This window comes from Benincasa hispida, chromosome 12, assembly GCF_009727055.1.
Source record: "Benincasa hispida cultivar B227 chromosome 12, ASM972705v1, whole genome shotgun sequence".
Classification (NCBI taxonomy): domain Eukaryota; kingdom Viridiplantae; phylum Streptophyta; class Magnoliopsida; order Cucurbitales; family Cucurbitaceae; genus Benincasa; species Benincasa hispida.
In genome coordinates this window covers 7166189-7186765 of record NC_052360.1, presented here as the reverse complement: position 1 = coordinate 7186765, position 20577 = coordinate 7166189, and the positions used below count along the sequence as shown (strand labels likewise).

General features: G+C 35.9%; 2 protein-coding genes across 7 annotated transcripts; one reads left to right on the top strand and one right to left on the bottom strand.

Moving 5' to 3' along the window:
* Window positions 1-377: 377 nt before the first annotated feature.
* On the top strand, window positions 378-14814 carry LOC120067843 (methyl-CpG-binding domain-containing protein 13-like). Of its 4 annotated transcripts, XM_039019439.1 has the most exons (8): window positions 380-953; window positions 8893-9030; window positions 9109-9210; window positions 10025-10159; window positions 11627-11722; window positions 11940-12086; window positions 12683-12746; window positions 12876-14814. In XM_039019439.1, the coding sequence occupies exons 1-8, from the start codon at window positions 870-872 to the stop codon at window positions 14636-14638; spliced, it is 2529 nt and encodes an 842-aa protein (XP_038875367.1). In that variant the 5' UTR covers window positions 380-869; the 3' UTR covers window positions 14639-14814. The 4 variants fall into 4 exon arrangements, with proteins under 4 accessions (XP_038875371.1, XP_038875370.1, XP_038875368.1 ...); XM_039019442.1 differs by lacking the exon at window positions 8893-9030 and having other exon boundaries at window positions 379-953; XM_039019440.1 differs by lacking the exon at window positions 10025-10159 and having other exon boundaries at window positions 379-953.
* Window positions 14815-14882: 68 nt separating this feature from the next.
* LOC120067844 (elicitor-responsive protein 3) lies at window positions 14883-17624 on the bottom strand. 3 transcript variants are annotated; one of them, XR_005479031.1, is made up of 6 exons: window positions 17428-17624; window positions 16231-16296; window positions 16001-16127; window positions 15557-15671; window positions 15318-15426; window positions 14883-15047 (listed from the first exon to the last, which is right to left on the bottom strand). XR_005479031.1 is itself a non-coding variant. In XM_039019445.1 (6 exons), exons 1-5 carry the CDS (start codon window positions 17492-17494, stop codon window positions 15370-15372), a joined length of 432 nt encoding a protein of 143 aa, XP_038875373.1. In that variant the 5' UTR covers window positions 17495-17624; the 3' UTR covers window positions 14883-15071; window positions 15342-15369. The 3 variants fall into 3 exon arrangements, 2 of the variants coding, with proteins under 2 accessions (XP_038875373.1, XP_038875372.1); XM_039019445.1 differs by having other exon boundaries at window positions 14883-15071; window positions 15342-15426; XM_039019444.1 differs by lacking the exon at window positions 14883-15047 and having other exon boundaries at window positions 15243-15426.
* Between the last annotated feature and the right edge of the window lie 2953 nt (window positions 17625-20577).

Sequence of the window (20577 nt, the reverse complement as noted above, 5' to 3'; positions counted from 1 at the left end):
TGATCATACTATAGGATAGTTTTCACAAAGTTTCTTTTTCTTTTCTTTTTCCTACCACTTATATTAGAGAAAAAAAATGCACAAATAATCATTTGAATAACTTTCCCCAAATTCATTTTTTTTTTTAAAAAGCATGAACACCATCCTTCTCTAAAATTTTATATATTTTTCTAATCTCTCCTACCAACCTCTATAAAAGATATAAGAAATAGTAATAAATATTTAATATTAATATCAAATCCTTCTATTTACAGATATAATCTGGAGACAAAAATGTTTTTCTCAAGGGTTTGAAGAATTTTTTTCTATATATGTATAGCGCACGCAGATATTAGATATATAAAGCAAAGTTTGGTAATTAGTGAGTAGTGTGGACAGTGAAGGCTGTGGAATCAAACGACATCCACAACAGACACGAATCAATCTAGTTTGACAATGGAGTCTTAACTCAATCCTCTTCATCTCTCTTTCTTACTTTGCTTCCATTTTTAACCCAACGGTACAACCAGCAGATCCAATCCACTCTGATTCAATGGTCAAAGCCCGAGCTTTTATACAATCCCAATGAACCCTCGAACCCAAAAAGCCGAGGCTCAAAAAAGCAGCTTCTGGTTGCGTCTTCAACAACCCCATCTTCGATTTCCAGCCCTAACCTTTTCCATCTCACCGAGTAATCCTTTTCCTAGCTGAAAATATGGATTTTGAATCACACCCACGTGTCCGAACCTCAATTTCTTCCTTTCCTTTCCCATTTCCCTTCTTTCTTTGACCTAATCAATTCCCTCTTTTGCTGTTGAGCTTCGTGTTTTAGCTTCACAAATCTTGGTTGCGGAATCTGGAGCTGATCTGTTGTTGATTCTTCTCTGAAGATGGTATCCAAGGGTTCGCCGGATTGGCTTCCCTCTGGCTGGACCGTGCAGTATAAAGTCCAGAAGACGGGCCGGAAAATTAGGGTAATTCTGTTCTTGCTGTTAGTTTATTCTTTTATAGATTTTCGGTGGGATTTTGTGGCTGCTTAGGTGTTTGATTATTGGTTTTTTGTTCTTTAACTGGAGTTTGCGAGTTTTAGGGTGGACGATGGTGTTATGTGCCCTATTTTGCTTGCTTTGTTGATTGAGTCTGTAAAGTTCCATATTATTGGATGTAGTGTTCTGAATGTTCAACCCTTTTTATTTGATGGGCATACTGTATAAATATCTCGTGTTTCCCAAGGGAACAAAGGGTATTTGACCAGTACTAGGATGTCTTCTGGAAAAGAAGAGTCTGGTTCGTTTTGTTTCTATGGTGTTTATGTCCTGGTTTTTCATATTGGTAGTTCTCTTGTAACCTACTCTCTCTCTCTTTTAAATTTTTATTTTGATGCTGCCCCAGAGGCCTTCCTTCATCTTCCACCTTCAACTGTGGTTCTTCCTAGTCAGGTTGAAGTTTTTTCCCCTTACCGAACCTCAAGGTTCTCTGCTGAATTAAAAACAAAGCTTTTGTTGTCCATGCACATCCCATCCTAAGTAATGGAAAGGAATCCAAAGTCTCCTATATAGGAAGAAACCTGACATGTCTGAAAGAATAGGGAGGCAAGGTGATAATTGTAATTCCATGAAGAGAAGATAAATCAGGGCAGAAAAAGTTCTGGAACTTTTACAAAAAAGATTGCAAAAGAGCTATAGTGCTAACAGGATAGTACGTCTATGATGGTTGGTTTAAAATTTGGCAAAGCCTATTGTATATTTTGCTATTGGATTCTTTGTTGAACCCTTGCCTACCAAATAAAACCCTGCAATCTAGTATATGATGTACAAGCATGGAAGAAACTAGAATTTTATGATGAAATATGAATAGAGGTTTGTGCGCACCCTGAGGCCATTTTTCCTCGAATATGGAACCTAGAATCTTAGATTCATGGATAGATAGAGTTTACCTCTTATGAAGATGGAGGGTGGAGAAAGACTAGGAAAATCAACATTATATAATATGTCAAAGGTGGAAATCTCATGCAACATGCCCAAAGTATGATGGAGGACACGTTGATTGGACCAAGAGAACACATTAGAAGATGGATGGAAAGTTTAGAATGATTGATCGCACAAAAGAACAAATTTGAACCATCATGAGTTGACCTAATGGTAAATAGGGGAGCATGACCTTGACAAAGGGCTAGGAGGTCATAGGTCCAATCCATGGTGGCCACCTACGTAGGATTTAACATCTTACGGGGTTCCTTGATACCCAAATGTTAGGGTCAGACATAGTTGTCTTGTGAGATTAGTTGAGGTGCGCATAAGCTGGCGGACACTTATGGATATCAAAAAAAAAAAAAAAGGAAAAAAAAAAGAATGATGTATCGAAAGGAAATTGCACTGAAGTCATTCATTCCTTATTGTTGGAACTGGAACATTTAACATGATTAACTTAGAAGTGGTGGCTAATGTAGTGGTTATTTGAATGCAAAAACAATGTTTAGAATACATGATGGATTCAGATGAGTGGAGGCCAAAAAATACTTCTAATCGATACTTGCAACCACTTCTAGAAAATACATTCCAACAGCCAAATTGTCCCATCTCCATAAATGGTGGTCTCTAAAATTGCAAACTTATGGTATCTCCTGTGCTTTCCTGATAGTTTGCAAGTTGGGCAGGTTCTTTTGGCCAAACTCTTAAGCTCCAATTGGAATTGGAAGTTTGTGGAGTTAGGATTAAAGCACCCCTAGTTTGATACATTTCATTGGTAGAGAGAAATATTGAACCAAATAGCCGTCTAGGGAGGGCTAGGGTAATCTTAGGTAAATCCTCAGGTTGATCCCAAAATTAGGCTTTTTTTATTTTTTTATTTTTTTTAATAAAATAATTTAATGTTTATAATTTATATTTTTTTTATACCTTCATTTCATTTTAAAACTGAGACAATTTTTTTTTTTTTTTTTTTTTTTTTTTTTCTTTTTTTTTTTTTAATTTTAATTTTTAGGAATTGAATGATGAAAGAAGGATTGGGTTAATCTTTAGGCAAGTCCCTTTTACCTTCATTTATGTGTTAATCCCTATAAGTAAGGAGTTCCCTCATGTTTTGGACACTTAACTATTGGTTGATTCTTGGAGTACTCTGATAGACCACCAATACTATTTCAGTATCAAAGAAGGAGGAGCAGGGGTAATAAGGGAAAGGTAGGAAAGGATGAATATGTTTCTGTTGAGAAGGAGGGGACCACTCCTGTGGGGGACCATCCTTAGTTAGTTAGAAGAATTAGAAGTGCATATAAAAAGGAGAGAGCTGTTAGGGAGTAAGGGGGGAATTTTGAGTAGTAAATGGTTGGGTAGGGATTGTCTCTCAGACCGTGAGAAAGAACAATATAATTTTCTTTTCCTTTGCGTCACTCTTTGTAATAGTTGTTCTTGAGTTCAATAAAATTCCATTTCCAGTTTGGTATTCTATCAAATTGGTATCAGAGCTCTCTTCTGGGAGGAATGGCTCGGAAAAGATTTGAAGAGAAGTTGGAATTGTTGGATCAAGAGATCTTTGGGTTACGAGTGGAGATGCAGAAGCTACCTATGATTGAAGAGAACTCGGCATCTCTGGCTAAGAGTATCGATCGTCTGGGAATACAAGCGGATAAACACTAGAAGATCGGCTGGGAAGATCGTATGTGGTTGAAATGGTGAAAGGCAAAGCAACGACTACTGAAGTAACTGAGGGGTCAAGGAATCAACAGGCAATCGAGGGTACGAATGGGAAAACTCCTATGGTGTTGAACAACAATGCAAAAACGGGAGGAGAAGAAGTGGTGATTGATCGAAACAAATTTAAGAAAGTGGAAATGCATGTATTCAACGGAAATGATCCAGATTCTTGGTTATTCAGAGCTGATAGGTATTTTCATATCCATAATTTGACCGGATCGGAGAAGATGATGGTTGTGGTGATCAGTTTCGATAGTGCAACACTAGATTGGTATCGATCCAAAGAAGAACGTGAACTGTTCAAAGACTGGAAGGATTTGAAGCAACGACTGTTAATTCGTCTCCGTTCATTGAGAGGAGGATCGATGTGTGGGAGATTCTTAGCGATTAAATAGGAGACGACTGTGGAGGCGTATCGAAACTTGTTAGACAAGTTGGTAGCTCCGTTACTGCATCTACCTAATGAAGTGTTGGAGGGGACGTTCATAAATGGACTTGCACCACGGGGCAAGGCAGAAGTTGAGTGTTGGGAACCTGTTGGGCTGGTGCAAATGATGAAATTGGCCCAACGTGTCGAGGATTGTGAGAACGCGAGAATGAAGGCGGGTCGGGTAAAATCTCACGAAGGTAAGATCCAAACCCTGAATAACCCTAAAAGTAATAATGATATTGTTAGTAAAGTAAATAACATCAGAAATACAAACGAAGGGGCGAAACCTAACGAATTGACTCCGATGAGGACAATTACTTTGCGAGGGGTAACAACGGGAGAATATCGGAAGGAAGGGGCGTCTAAACGGTTAACGGATGCTAAGTTTCAGGTTAAGAAGGAGAAAGGTTTTGTTTTAGGTGTGATGAACGTTATACAGTAGGTCATCGTTGCAAAGGGCGTGAAATACGAGAGTTGCGATTACTGGTGGTGTACGTGAATGGAGAGGAGATGGAATTGTGTGAGGAGGATGATTTGAAAGAAGAAATAATAGAGCTCAAAATGATGACAGTGGAGGAAAAAGTGTCAACGTTGGCAGAACTATCGTTAAATTCGATAGTAGGATTGACGAATCCGCGAATGATGAAACTCAAGGGAGAAATAAAGGGTGAACAGGTGATAGTGTTGATTGATTGCGGAGCAACACATAACTTCATATATGAAAAATTGGTAAAGCGATTACTATTGCTGATGACGGAATCTTCAAACTATGGCGTTGTTTTGGGTTTGGGTTTAGCAGTCCGGGGAAAGGGAACATGTATAGAAGTAGAGCTTTCGATTGGGGAATGGAGATCGAAGGATAGTTTCCTTCCGTTAGAATTGGGAGGAGTAGACGTCATCTTGGGAATGCAGTGGTTACATTCGTTGGGGAGAACAGAGGTGGATTGGTGTAACTTAACCATGACTTTTAACCATGGTACTCGAAAAGTAACGTTGCAGGGAGATCCTAGCTTGATGAAGTCTAGAGTGACCTTTAAAAGTATGATGAAATCATCGACTGAAGAGGATAAGGGGTTTTTAATCGAACGTAGAATGATGGAGGCAGGAGTTTCAATGGTGGAGTGGTATGGAATAGAAGAGGTGTACACTATTTCAGAATCAATACCTACGTTGCTGAATAAATTTGAGGATGTGTTTGACTGGCCGGGGGGATTACCTCCAAGAAAAAGCATTGAACACCACATTCATTTGAAGGAGGGAACTAATCCGATGAACGTGTGACCATATCGCTATGTGTATCAACAAAAAAATAGAGATGGAAAAACTTGTGGAGGAGATGTTAGACTCGGGGATCATAAGACCAAGTACGAGCCCATATTCAAAGCCCTGTTCTGCTGGTAAGAAAGAAAGATGGAGGCGGGAGGTTTTGTGTTGATTATAGGGCTCTCAATAACGTCACTATACTAGATAAATTTCCTATCCCAGTAGTAGAGGGGTTGTTTGATGAATTAAATGGGGCGGAGCTATTTTCAAAGTTGGATTTGAAGTCAGGGTATCATCAAATTAGAATGTACCCAGGGGATGTGGAAAAGACGATATTTAGAACCCACGAAGGACATTACGAGTTTTTGGTCGTAATGCCTTTTGGACGGTCAAATGCTCCTTCCACATTTCAAGCTTTGATGAATACTATATTCAAGCCTTAACTTCGACACTTTGTCTTAGTTTTTTTTTGATGATATATTGGTGTATAGCAAGAATTTGGAGGATCACCTGCATCATCTGGAAGTGGTGCCCGTAGTTCTGAGGGAGAATGAGTTGTATGCCAACTCTAAGAAGTGTCAGTTTGCGAGGGAACGCATAGAGTACTCGGGGCATATAATCTCAGGCAAAGGGGAAGTGGACCTAGAAAAGGTAAGGGCTATTCTTGAGTGGCCAACTCCACAGACCATCAAAGAGGTTCGTGGGTTTTTGGGGTTGACTGGGTATTATAGGGGTTTTGTTCAAAATTATGGAAGCGTTGTAGCTTCATTGACTCAGGTGTTAAAGGGAGGTGCTTTTCAGTGGAATGAGGAAGCTCAAAGAGCGTTTGAAAAGCTGAAACGAACCATGATGACCCTACAGTGCTAACACTAACCGATTTTACTTTGCCATTCGAGGTAGAAACTGATGCATCGGTCTATGGCAATTGGAGCGGTGCTAGTTCAGCAGAAACGTCCAATTGCTTTCTATAGTCATATTCTATGAGAGATCGTGCCAAGCCGGTTTATGAAAGGGAATTGTTGGCAGTGGTTATGGCCGTGCAAAGGTGGAGGCCATATTTGTTGGGAAGGAGGTTTGTAAGCAAGACTGATCAGCGGGCTTTAAAATTTCTGTTGGAACAGAGGACAATACAGCCTCAGCATCAGAAATGGGTTGCTAAATTGCTGGGTTATGATTTTGAAGTGGTATATCGGCCCGGGGTGGAAAATGGAGCAGCTAATGCCTTGTCGCGAGTCATGCCTATCGTGTATCTGACGTCCCTAACTGCACCTACATTGCTGGATATCAGTGTCATCCAAAGGGAGGTAGAACAAGATCCTAAACTGCAGGATATCATAACTAAGTTGCAGCAAGATGTTGAAGTATAAGGGAAGACTAGTATTATCTAAGTCATCTTCTTTGATTCCGACTATATTACATACATATCACGATTCAGTGTTTGTTTGGAGGCCATTCGGAATACTTAAGAACTTATAAGCGGCTAACAAGGGAGTTATACTGGGAGGGTATGAAAAGAGATGTGAAGAAGTACGTGGAGGAGTGTATGGCAAAGAAACAAGACACTATCATTGTCGGCTGCGGGTCTGTTGATGCCATTAACTATTTTGGATGTGGTATGGGCCGATATATCAATGGATTTCATTGAGGGGCTACCAAAGGCCAGGGGTTATGATGTAATTTAGTTGTGGTGGTCAGATTGAGTAAGTATGGACATTTTATGGCATTAAAACACCCCTTTAATGCTGAAGTGGTAGCTAACGTGTTTAGTAGGGAGGTGATTAAGCTACATGGATTTCCTAAAACAATTGTTTCGGATAGGGATAAGGTCTTCATGAGTCACTTTTGGCAAGAGCTTTTCCGTCTCTCAGGTACTAAGTTGCATCGAAGTATGACTCACCATCCCCAATCTGACGGGCAAACTGAAGTAGTTAATCGAAGTGTAGAGATCTACTTGAGATGCTTCTGTGGAGGGCAAACTGAAGTAGTTAATCAAAGTGTAGAGATCTACTTGCGATGCTTCCGTGGAGAACGACCAAAGGAGTGGATTAATTGGTTGCATTGGGCTGAGTATTGGTACAACACTACATTTAATTGGACACTACGTGAAACTATCCCCTAAATATTTTGGTCCATATAAGATTGTAGAAGGGATTGGATTGGTTGCATACAAGTTGGAACTTCCTCCAACAGCAGTTATACATCCTGTTTTCCATGTATCTCAGTTGAAAAAGGTGGTGGGACAGCAGTGCGAGGTCCAGACGGTACATCCATACGTAAGTGAATCCCATAAATGGCTGATTGAACCAGATGAAGTTTTGGGATATCGTTGAAATCCGGCAACTAGTGATTGGGAAATTTTGGTGAAATGTAAAGGATTACCAAATCATGAGGCAACTTGGGAGGTGGTGGAAGACTTTAAAAAGCAATTTCCAAGTTTTTACCTTGAGGACAAGGTAAATTTGGAGAGGGGAGGTAATGATAGACCACCAATACTATTTTAGCATCAAAGAAGGAGGAGCAGGGGTAATAAGGGAAAGGTAGGAAAGGATGAATATGTTTCTGTTGAGAAGGACCACTCCTGTGGGGGACCATCCTTAGTTAGTTAGAAGAATTAGAAGTGCATATAAAAATGGGGGAGCTGTTAGGGTGTAAGGGGGAATTTTGAGTAGTAAATGGTTGGGTAGGGCTTTTCTCTCAGACTGTGCGGAAGAGCAGTAGAATTTTCTTTTCCTTTGCGTCACTCTTTGTAATAGTTGTTCTTGAATTCAATAAAATTCCATTTCCAGTTTGGTATTCTATCATAACTCTCCTTAGTAATTCGTAGGCTACAGCACTATCTTTGTGTATATTGCTTGTGCCATCCCCACTTCCTAACATAATTTTGCTATGTCCGTTTCCCAAATTTGATAAATTTAAGTTGAAAAGAAGAAAGAAAAATCCCTCAAGTTCTTTGAAACAATGTCTTTTTTCTTCACTTGTTCAGTCCTGTAAGCACCGGTGGCATGATAGGTATGTACATTAAGGCATATGGAATGATTTTCTGGAAATAGAAATCGTGAGAATCTAAGCCTACTTATGCACCTTGACGAATATTTTGAAATAGCTGTTTGATTCTACATATTTGATATTGGTAACTCTCAGTACAGTTGATATTTTAACCATGTAACCCTACTAAAAAGAAGAAGAAAAGAACACTAGGCTACCTCCGTGTTTTGAACATATTTTCTTAAAGATATTCATGTTTACTGCTTGCCCCTTTGATCATTGGGCCAATCCATGTGGTTCACATGGAACAAATTATCGATTAGGGGTCAAAACCACTGTAGTGCAACAAATCTATTCACATTACAAAATTTTACTTCTTACATCTTTACACTTCATTTATTGCTTGCATTGGACCAATCCATGTGGTTCACATGGCGATTAGTTGGGGGAAAACTCTTTTTTTTTTTCTTTTTTTGGTGACAATTGTATTCACATTACAAAATCTTACTTCTTACAGTTTACTCTTCATTTGGGATTTTGTAGTTCTATACGAACTTGGAGACTGGAAAAAGCTTTTATTACAAGGATGATGTTATTGGCTATATTAAAAGCACTCAGTCTCAAAAGTCTCAACCGACTTTGAGGCGCATCAAAACTCAGTCAGGAAATAGTCCAGTACAAGTGAGCTTGGCTCCTGAACATTTTTATCTTCAACCCTATGCATTATCTTTAAAGTGGTTTTATTTTTCTCCGGTATAGGTCACGGTGAAAACAAATGAACACCCTGAATGGTTGCCTGCTGGCTGGAAAGTGGAGTCAAGAACACGGATGAGTGGTTCAAATGTTGGAGCTGTTTACAAGGTAACATATGTATGCACCATATGTTATGGAATGCTTTATATTTTAGCTTTTGTTGCCCTTTTCCTGTAAATACTCCTGGAATACTTTTAAGGTGGTTGTGCTCTAGAATTGCTTATGCTGCTGATTTTGTACCTACCAATGTTTAGTTTTCATGGGATTGATAAAATGATGCATGTAATTAAACAACTGTTCGTTATTAAATTAGCAAAACGGTGCTTTGTGAATTCCAATTCTTGCACAAGCGAACAATCAGGAAAACTCAGCCAGCTTGTCTACTTGCATCCTCATGGTGTTCTCATTCAAAGGCTTTTTCCAATCATTCTATCCAAGACATTTGTTTGAAATGGAATGCTTTCATATTCTTTGCTTAATTTAGTTTATATCTTTTGGTTGAACTTTTATTTTAGTTTCTATATTATTATATCTTGAGCATTACTCTTTTCATTGAAAAGGTCTTGTTTCCTCATCTCTCTCTCGCTCTTTTAAAAAAGAAAACAATCACCAAACAGCTCCTTCCCTCGTTGATCAGGCTAACCCTCACCCGCTCAAAATGAATAAACAAGGATAAACCTTTTTTTTTTTAATTACTTCTTATAAAGAACTTTATTTTATTATTTTTATTTTAATTGCTCATGAACAGATATCATATTTTCCTTCAGGCTTTGTTGCTTGAAGCAAACGCAGATAATTTTCTTAACCAATTTTAAATGATTACCACTGATGTCAAGAACGTTGACACTTGAATGCATCATTAAAACTAAGCAAGTCCATTGTTCATTGAGTTCTTACATTACATACCCCTCGCTTGTTGCAGTGTTACATTGATCCAGTGACGGACAACAGATTTTATTCTAAGCCAGAGGTATTTCGATATCTCAGAACTGTAAAGAACAAATTGTGCACATTGAAAGAGAGAAGGACAAGCAACAACACGAACTCTAGGAGCCAAGTATGTCACCCGACCAATTCTAATTTTTCTTTTCTTTTTCCTTTTCCCCTAATGTTTTTGTCTTCATATAAAACGAACTTGAAGACATGTCAAGTGGGTCATAGAGGAAACTTTTTTAAATAACAGAGAAACCTCTCGTTGATGTAAAGGAAAGTAACAAAGGTGTTCAAAGAAAACAGACTCCCATAAGGAGCGAAAGAAAACAGAAGATAAAGAATACAGAATGCTAATGAGGAAAAATGAAGGCCTCCAAACATACCAACAATAGACAAATTAGAAAGAGGGCACCATTAAGGTGGGTTGTAAGCTTTGTAGATGACTACATCAAATTGCTTCAACGAAATTCTGGACTTTTCTTTGGTTTCTTTCCAACCAAATTTATGAAATTATGGATTTACCAGCATTAACCCACAAGAGATTGGCATGAGGAAAAAATAATTAAACCAGTGCACAATTGAGTGGGGTTCTTGTCTGTCTCTTTATCATAAACGTGCTAAATATTAAAGATTGTGGAAAGAGAACCAACTATTAAGAGCAGTGCACATTCACCATCCCTGCAAATTGGTTGGAATGACACCATTATATGGATGCACAAGAGAGATTTTACTAGTCTTCAGTTTGAAGATTACATTCTCCACTCTGAAACCTGGGCAATAGTCTCTTTTCATTCTTCAATGAAAAGTTTCATTTCCATTAAAAAAAGAAAAAACTCTGGAACCTGGGCATCAATTTAATGTTGGGATTTGTCATAAAGCTTAAAACAACTTACATACTGCTTAGTGTACTGTTTTTCTGCGCACTTGTTCCTTCATTCTCATCATAACACCACAAGGATAATACACATGCTAAACATGATTCAGTATGGAAGGCCAATACTTTATATGTTTGTCTTCTAATACTTTTACAGGGGCTAAACTACCACTACTGAGATATGTTATGAGAAAAGCTCAGAAAATAGTATAATCACAATAAGAAGCTTTTAAGATTGAGATGCTATGTAATGATGTTTGTAACATGCTATGTAATGATGTTTGTAACATTTGAATGAAACTTGTAAGGGATGTCAAATCAATTTCTTCCTTGACCAAAAGGTAAGGAAATAATTATTGTAAAAGTTAAAAAAAACTGATTTCAACACAGTTTTAATTTTTGGGTACAACCATCATGGATTGACATAGTGATTTTTGGTGCCAATGATAAAAAGTAAAGGGTTCAGAGAGAAAAAGTTCAAACCATGATAATTACCCACCTAGGATTTAAAATTCTACAAGCTTCTTGGACATCGGGTGAAGTTAGTTAAGGTATGTGTTAGTTGACTCAAACACTCAATAATCATAAATATTTAAAAAGAAGTTTTTGGAGATTTTGAAATGCCACTTGCTTTAATGTGCTTCTTGGACTAACTTATGAAATACTTTTTACTATTTGCGTATTGAGTTATGTAGCTGATTTTCATATGTACTCTAGGTTGTTATTGAGCATTATAAAGATGAAGATTTGCCGCCTGGATGGATAAAGGAAATCAAGATCAAAGAAAAAGCGGATGGCATTAGGAAAGACCCGGTATAGGCTTCTTACTCCTGCCTTACACCCCCCCCCAAACAAAAAGGAAGATGAACATATGCATATGTAAAAAAGGGCACAGAAAAATGGTCTTGCATTCATTGTCGCCTTACTGTTTCAAGCTTGATTCATCTGTGCATTGTTAAGTTGCAATATAATTTCTTGGGTTGTTCCTCTCTTAGTTATATCCAACCCTCTTATTGGCTACCTGTTACAGTTCTACATAGATCCAAAATCTGGATACATATTCCGCTCCAAGAAGGATGTTTTCCGCTATCTCGAGACTGGAGAGATCAGTAAACATGCATTTAAACCAAGGGAAGGGGGGGATGACGATCAAGAGTTGATAAGTGACAAAAAATCAGTTAAGTTCATCTCTTGTTAGACTCATGCTCTAACAGCATTACTTGTTTCAGTCAGTTTGGTTCTAAATCTCGTTGTTCTGACTTTATGCTGTCGTCATTATGTTTCTTCAGTATGATATTAGTATATCACTCTCACATGTTGCATATTAGCAGTATGTTCAATTTCTTCCTTTGTTAGTAGTAGTATCATATCTTATGTTTGTCTACTGAGAAAAAAAAATCTTTCTGCTGCAAACATTAAAAAAATGTGTAGATAAGTTCGTATTGGAGATGTTGCACTGGGAATCTTTTTTTGGGGTAGGCAAGCTGCAAAGGCGATGTTTGCATAGTACATAAGTTTTCTATTGAGTTCAATCATATGTGAGATGGAAATTCAAACATTTGACCTTTTGATCAAAGTTATAATGTTTTAACCAGTTGAATTTTGCATTGGTAATTAGATAGATCAATTAATAGAAAGACTGATAGCAAAATGAACCCAAATAATGATGGGTTATTTTAGCAACAATGCTTCAGTCCTGTGTTTAGCGCTTCGTCCATGGTTTCTAATGCGTATGATTTTTAAACTCTGAATGGTTGCTTGCTTCTATTATAGCGACCTTCTACTGTTAGAGGACAGAAACTGGAGCACTCTGCAGCAACCCCACAGCCTCTTGCAGGTAGAATATTTGTAGGATATTAAAATTTGCCGCTTCTTACTGATTGAACAGTGTACTGAAACTGTGTCCAATGCATAGGAATTTAACTTTTATCATCTTTGATGATTTAATGTGCAACTATACATGTAGGTGAGGCAATGCCGACAGGGAGACGTTCAAAACCTCCAGGAGTCCACATTCAACAGTTGAAGCGAAACATGTTTTCTGAACTGAAAGATGGTGTATTTCCTCCTGTTGAAACTGTTGAAGTGATTATTTCATCTCAAGAAGTGGTCAGGGAGTCTACTGAAATCGAAGAGAAAAGTTATGGAAGTTCAGCATCTCCTAAAGCTGATCATCTAGAAGGAAACGAAACTGTAAGAGTATCTTCAGATAACGTACCAGTTTCAATTTCTGCATCTGAGTCGGACCAAGAGAAGGCATTGCCAAAAGCTGAAAAGCTAGAAAGTAATAAAATTGATACATTAGTAACTCCAGATAACAGTCCACTTTCAATCACTACATCGAAGCCGGAACGCGAGAAGATTGCAATCGGTAATACGATGGAAAGTGTTGAAAATGGGGAAAAGACAAAAACGAGGAAGTTCAAGAAGAAGAAAGACATCAACTTGCCTCGGAGGTCTTCAAAACGACTTGCTGGAATTGAACCAGAGTTGGTGCCTAAAGAAGAGGCAAAAGAAGTTCCTCAAGCTTCAAATGGAAGTAGTTTCACTGAAGTTAGTCCAGATGCTGGCCTAACTGTGAAAGCAGATGCAGATGTCCACAATGCAGATGAAGCATCCCAGCAGCTTGATGTGAGGTCGGAAAAAGATAATAAAGATCATGTACCTAATCTCAAGGACACACCCTTGCATGAAAATCCTTCTAATAAGAGAAAAACTCCTCCTGCATGCGGCCTCGATGTCCCAGAAGAGAAAATACAGAGAGTAGAAACCGAAAAGGAGGATGACAGAAAGATGGAAGCACAGCTGAATGTTCCAATCGCTGATTTTTGGTCAGACCCATGTTTGGAATTTGCAATCAAGACTCTTACGGGTGCATTGCCGGTGGAGAATGCCACTACCACTGATGAGCCGGTTTCTACTCCTACAGTCGACTTTCTGCAAGGACAGAGCTCTGTAAAAACTGGGCCTGGAAGTTGCATGAATAAGAGAACTCAAGGGAACAAAAGATTCAAGAACAAGAAAGAGCCCACCTCAAATCGTCAATCTTCAAGTATTAATGGGCTCAAACCTGATTTGGCATCAAATATAATTTCCTTTGAACAAGCGAACCCAAACAATCATTCAAATGAAGCTGTTTTGGCTTTTAATTTAGCAGATGGTAGAATACATGGACAACCACAAAGTAAGAATGAACAAAATAGAACATCTTGCCAAATCTTGCCATCTAGTGAGCTGCTTCATCCCCCGCCGGAGGTAAATTCCGAACGATTTAACAGGACCAATGCATATCACGAGAGCAGCAAAATGATGCTCGATGATCCGCATCAAATGTTTCAAACAAAAGACCATACGACATCCGAAGCTCCATTATCTTTTCCATTTGGGGATTCCTGGGCAGATCCATGCTTGGATTTTGCATTCAAGACTCTCACAGGTGCAATACCAATAGACGATAGTCTGGAAATTCAAAGCTTCTTTGAGGAGCGGCTTGAATCCTCTCGCAGCCAAAAAGACAGTAGCCCAGCATTGCCAGATTTTGGATCCCTTAACCTCTTCCAAAATGATATATCATCCCACTTCGACGGACCCGAAAAATCTGTTTCAGCACAGCACTTGAGTTTAGATCCTCAACTGACTCTGGGGAATGTTAGTCAACCAAGCTACAGTGGATTCACTTCTCAACAGCAGTCTTCCGTAGATAGAAACAGATCTTTTAGGGGGAGGTGAAGTTTTAGAGGAAAGTGTAGCTTCGATGTAATAACAGCACATTTCTTCTTTTAGCAAATCTGTATCATAATGGATGCTCGAATTCTGGCATTTCACATTCAGCAACTCCCACGTAAAACTCGAACCACTTTGTACCATTTGCCAGAAATAGAAGAAAACAAATTCCTAATTTTTAACTTCAGAGAATTGTTTGGATGTAATTTCTTAGAGCAAAAACACAAATATATATGGAACGAGTGGTGAGTTACTCTTTAATACTTAATACATCGTTGATTCCATAAAGAAATTCGAGGGTTCATTCCAAAAATCTAAACATAAACAAAAGACCAACCATCAACATCAAGGCAGTTTTTTTAACTTAACAAAGATCTAATCTCTGAACACAAATAGGATACCAATTCTCTCAAACCATACAATTAACAATCATTGAGTGGTGTAATTTTTAACTTCAGAGAATTGTTTGGATGTAATTTCTTAGAGCAAAAACACAAATATATATGGAACGAGTGGTGAGTTACTCTTTAATACTTAATACATCGTTGATTCCATAAAGAAATTCGAAGTTCATTCCAAAAATCTAAACATAAACAAAAGACCAACCATCAACATCAAGGCAGTTTTTTTTAACTTAACAAAGATCTAATCTCTGAACACAAATAGGATACCAATTCTCTCAAACCATACAATTAACAATCATTGAGTGGTGGTGGTTCTCAATCTGCATATGAAGACTACTTCCATCCACCATATGTTTCTTCTTCCATTTGGAAACTTCTTTCAGTCCTTTCCTGCAGCAAGAGAGTCGAAGTGTTAAATTATGTTGCAAATGCACACGAGATGCCCTTACAGACAAGCCAAAAAGTCATGATTTTATCTGATAATTCTGCAACATTGACAAAAGTAAAGAAGGATAACGACCTCAGGAGAAAATTTAAGGCCAACTTTGATCTCTCCGCGGTATTCTTCATCCTTGACCACGTTGTATACTGTTTCTGGGAGGCTTCCTCCAAGGTAGACAGGTTCCAGTGGAATTCTGCAAATAATAAACAGGGCATTTGAACATGCTTGTGTTTTCATCATCAAACAGTCATCATAGAGCAAAATATATCACATGATATAAGAGTATTTTCATTATCAATTAGAGTTCAGAATGACCGTGCCAAGCAAGTCAGCCAAGAGCACCGTTCATACACCAAACTCAAAATTCCTAACTAGAGAAACTATATCCCCAGTTATGATTCTTGAAATAACGCATGCTTGAGTATCAACTTTGTGTCGAAGGCTATGTATATCCACATTACTTTTGTTTTCGATTAGAGTTTTGCTTGGTTACAGGGCCAATTAAGAAGCATTTTTACTTACTTTACTTCACCAACAAAGTCATCTTGCGTTCCACTATCACTGTCCAATATCTTCAGGATGAGCTCTTCTGCACCCTCAGATATGGTGAATAAAAAAGTTTCATTCCATTCAGGGTCAGATCCCTTTCCTGTTTGCAATCAAGAAACATCCTTTCTGAGGATAAAAGCACTTGGAAGTTTTGAAACTTGGAGATAATGGGAATTTGAGTATAATGTAGAAGATAAACCAACCTGATGCGACACTGCTTTTCTGCTCCTGGGAGCGGCAAGTAAGAGTAACATAAGGATCCATGTTACCTGCTCAAATCCACGAAGACCTTGTTAATACAAAGACTACCTTAAAATTAGAATATAAAAGACTACATTTTTTTATTTGGAAACAAAGTAGTGGTATTATGAATGAGTATGAGGGTAAAATGATGGTGATTGGTGAATACTTGTTTAATACAATGCCTTTAAATTTAACAAAAATATATCAATTATATATTTTGATTTGGGACATTATGAATCATTATGAATGTGTAAGAGGGAGGATGTGAAATAATGGAAATACAATTCATCCCTTCCAAATATATAGCATATGCAGAGCACCCCACTCACACCTTTGAAATATTAGATAAAGAGTGAAGGCTTTTAGGTACATTTTGTAAAGACTTTTCCCAAAATACTTTTGAAACCCATTTCAAAGTTCTTAATTTCTTTTATTCTTTATTTTGTTTAAAGAAAAAAAAAACTAGTTAAAAAGTTTGTTTAAGTACAAATGTGATATGAAGATCTGAACTTCTAACTTCAAAAGAAGTAGAAACCTCAACCATAGCGCTAAGATATTTATTTTTTTTGGGTGTTCCGACATTTTTTTTTCTATTTTTTTTTTTTTTAAACCTTATCGCCAAATGAATTTCCCATATCACAGTTAGTTCATCAATTCTAAACACAAGGCCAAAAAAAAAAAAAAAATCACAAAAATCTGCCAATAGTACCCTCCTTTTTACACAAAGCTAGAAGAATCAGATTAGTTCAGGATCCAAAAATGCAAGAATATTCACAACATTAAGTACTACACAAGAAACCAGAACCCAATTCAAATTCCATAAAACGACTCTGTTTTCTCATTATTTACAAACTTGACCCTCTAAAAACATTTCCACAAACACTTCACATGCAGATAAATGTGTACAAAGACTGACATAAACCCCATATATCAAAGATCAATATAAAAAACAAACCCAACCCAATAAGCCTTTTGGCCTATGAGTTTCATTTCAACCATCACTTTCTCAGATACCAACCAACACATAATCAGAATCAGGATCAAATAAAAATCAGGATAAAAAACATATTTGACAATCACCCATATAAGAAATCGGGAAACAGAAACCGGAAATTAGAGGGAAATTGAAAAAGATCTCGATCGGGAAAGGGACTTACAGAGGTAATCGGTGTTTTCAAGGCCCTTGGCGGAAACAAGAAGAACTTCAAGAGTTCCGGCGGGCATTTTCGCAGATGATGATGAAAGGGGAAAGGAATCAAGGTCGAAAAGAAGAGATCCGAATTTGTGTCCCCACTCTCCTTGGATCTCGATTTTTTCAGATGAATTGGGATTTTGTAAGAGAATTGTTTGTTNATATATAAAGAGAGAGAGTGGGATCGTCGAAAGGATCCGGCGAGATGAACCGGGCCGGACAATTCTCCGCCTTAAAAGCCGAGAAATTAGACACCGTCGTGTGGTTTCATTTGTTGAGATGCTTTGTATCCTGAATGTCCATTTTTTTGTGATTTATTTTTTGGTTTCTTTTTTTAGTACCATAATTATGGGTTGGAGATTGAACCTCCAACCCTTCTGGATGAAAGGATATATTAATTACCGTTGAGTTAAACTTATTTTAGTTTATTTTCTCTTTTTTTATTGGACGATATGTGGGGTGGGTGAATATAAGTTTTATGCTAGTTGAGTATAACACCCCACTAATACTATTACGTGCAAACAAAATTCCACGTCAATTAGGAAAAGAGAACAATCATAGATATATAAATGAAGACAATTGCCTCCATTGATATAAAACTTTATGGGTGGTTTCAAAAGCAAGAACATAAGGTTTATGCTCATAGTAGACAATATCATACAATTATTGAGATAGGTAAAGGATCTGTTGTCGCTAACATATAATCTTTGAAATACTAATCTTTTAGTTGATGATATAATGCTCGCCTCGGATATAATGTAATCAAATTTAATCAATAATCGAAATAGAACTAAGTAGGGCAAAGTTTAATCATGAAAAAGACTCTAAACCACTCTTTTCTTACTTTTGTTTTTCTTAAAGGAAAAAAAAAAGGAAAAAGAAAAAAGACAAAATAAAGTAATCGAATACTAACATTTCAATTGTTTAGTCTGAACTTATTTGGTTAGATTAGAATTTTGATTCATTAGCTTTCAAGATTATAATAATGTCATTTAGATTTTTTCTATTGCATTTTTTTTGATTAATCTTTAGCCATATGCGTAATAATATCTTAGTTAACCTTTTCATTTTAATGTCAAAGTGAGTTAGTATTGACATGACTCTGATTCAAGAGATTCAAGGTTCAATCACTCACCCTATAATTGTTGTACTAAAAAAGTAAACCTTTTCATTTTTTTTAATGGATAAATTACACTTTTGGTTCCTAAGGTTTGAGTTTAGTTTCTATTCGGTCACTGAAGTTTCAAAAGTGACACTTTAGTCCCTGAGGTTTAGAAAATCTATATCTATAATATATAAAAAGCAAATTCAAGAAAAACATTTCTAGACAATTTTATCCTTCTACATTTTAATTAATTACATTTATACCCACTTTCTAATTTGAAATAAATGAAAAGTTTAAGATTAAATACATTAAATTTATGACTTATTATACTTAATTTGTAAAATGATTTAAAAAAAACTTTTTAAGTTCCATTTCACAAAAACGTAACATAAAACGTGAATAATTGGTGTAATAATTGGCATATTTAATTTATCGGGATTTAATTAGAATAAAAAAATATTTAATAATTAATAGAGGCCAAAATTAATATATAAACACAAAACTTTTCGACAATTCTTATATTGTGGGTCAATTCTCACTTTTAATTTGAAGATTGAAGATTCAAGTCTGAAGATGAAGATGAAGTTGAAGATTGCAACCGTTCCTAATATTTTTGTTTGCTAACAGTTTGTATGTCGAGTATAATTCCTAGTTTTTAAAAGAATTCAATGGTTCAAAATATTTTTTTGTCCATTAAAGGTGCATAATTTTCATTTTCTTAAACTTTTAGCTCATCCACAAAATATTGTGAGTTATTTTGATATAATTATTTCGTTCATTTTTTATTAACGACAAAAATGACAATTAAAAAGTTTGAGCATTTTTTCTAGGTAGATTTTGAACAAAAGTTATAATTGTTCACATTCAAAGTTACAATGGTTATATAATGACGGAAATGACAATTCAAAATTTTATAGTTATTGTAGAAACGTAAATGAAATGGTTTGAATGTTGTATTTATTATAATGTGCTTGGGATTGTATTTCAAATATTTTTGTAAGAGAAATCTATTCAAAATAATATTATTTGGAGAGATTGTTAGATAAATTTGAAAAAAAAAGAAGAATGTTTTTTTTTTTTTTTTTGGTATTCCATGATTTCAATAAGTCTAAATTTTGCATAAAATTAAGTTAGATTAATGTATAAATTAATAATTTATGAAAAAATAGTTTCAATAAAAATTTGTAAGTGTTGTAATGAAATTCAATCAAATTTGTACTATACTTTGATTTTTCAATGATTATTCAAATGAAAAATTTAGAACTTACCTAAATTGCACCTTAATAATATATGCAACTTAGCATGTTTAAAAGTAAAAGTTAATTTTTTTTTTTAAAAGATGTTGGATAGGAAAATTTAATTAACAAACATATACTATAAAATTTTTATTTTAAAAAACCTAATAAAAATGTAAAAAGAAAAAAAGCCAACCATCTATCAAATTGTTATCTATCCTACTTATTTGTAATTAATAAGGGAATTAAAAAAATCACATCTATAATAATCTATAATCTATAATCTATTATCTGTTGTTCTATTAATAAGTGAGGATAATGGAAAGCTGTTTTAGAGACGTTTGTCATATCTGTCATTTACTTATTTACAAAATATGCAATAAAAGATTAATTATAAATAGATATAAATAATTAACTATTAGTTATCAATATAATAGATAATTAATTAATTATGAATTATCAATAATAAGTTAGTAGAAACTCAAAGGATTTGACCAACATGAGTGTAGCTCAATTGACATCGTGCTTATACTATCAACTTCGATGTTAGAGGTTATAATATCTTTGCAAAAAAGAATCTCTTTAAAAAAAAAAAATGTAAAAAGTTTCTCCTACTTTAAAGATCATTTTCTTTAATTTAATACCAAAATGAAACTTTAATAGCTATAAAATTAAATTTTTTTTATAACTCTTAACTTCTATTTGTTAAACAAAATATAATCTATAATAAATAGATTAACTCTAGGATCATTCATGTCAAATTATCAAGAATAAA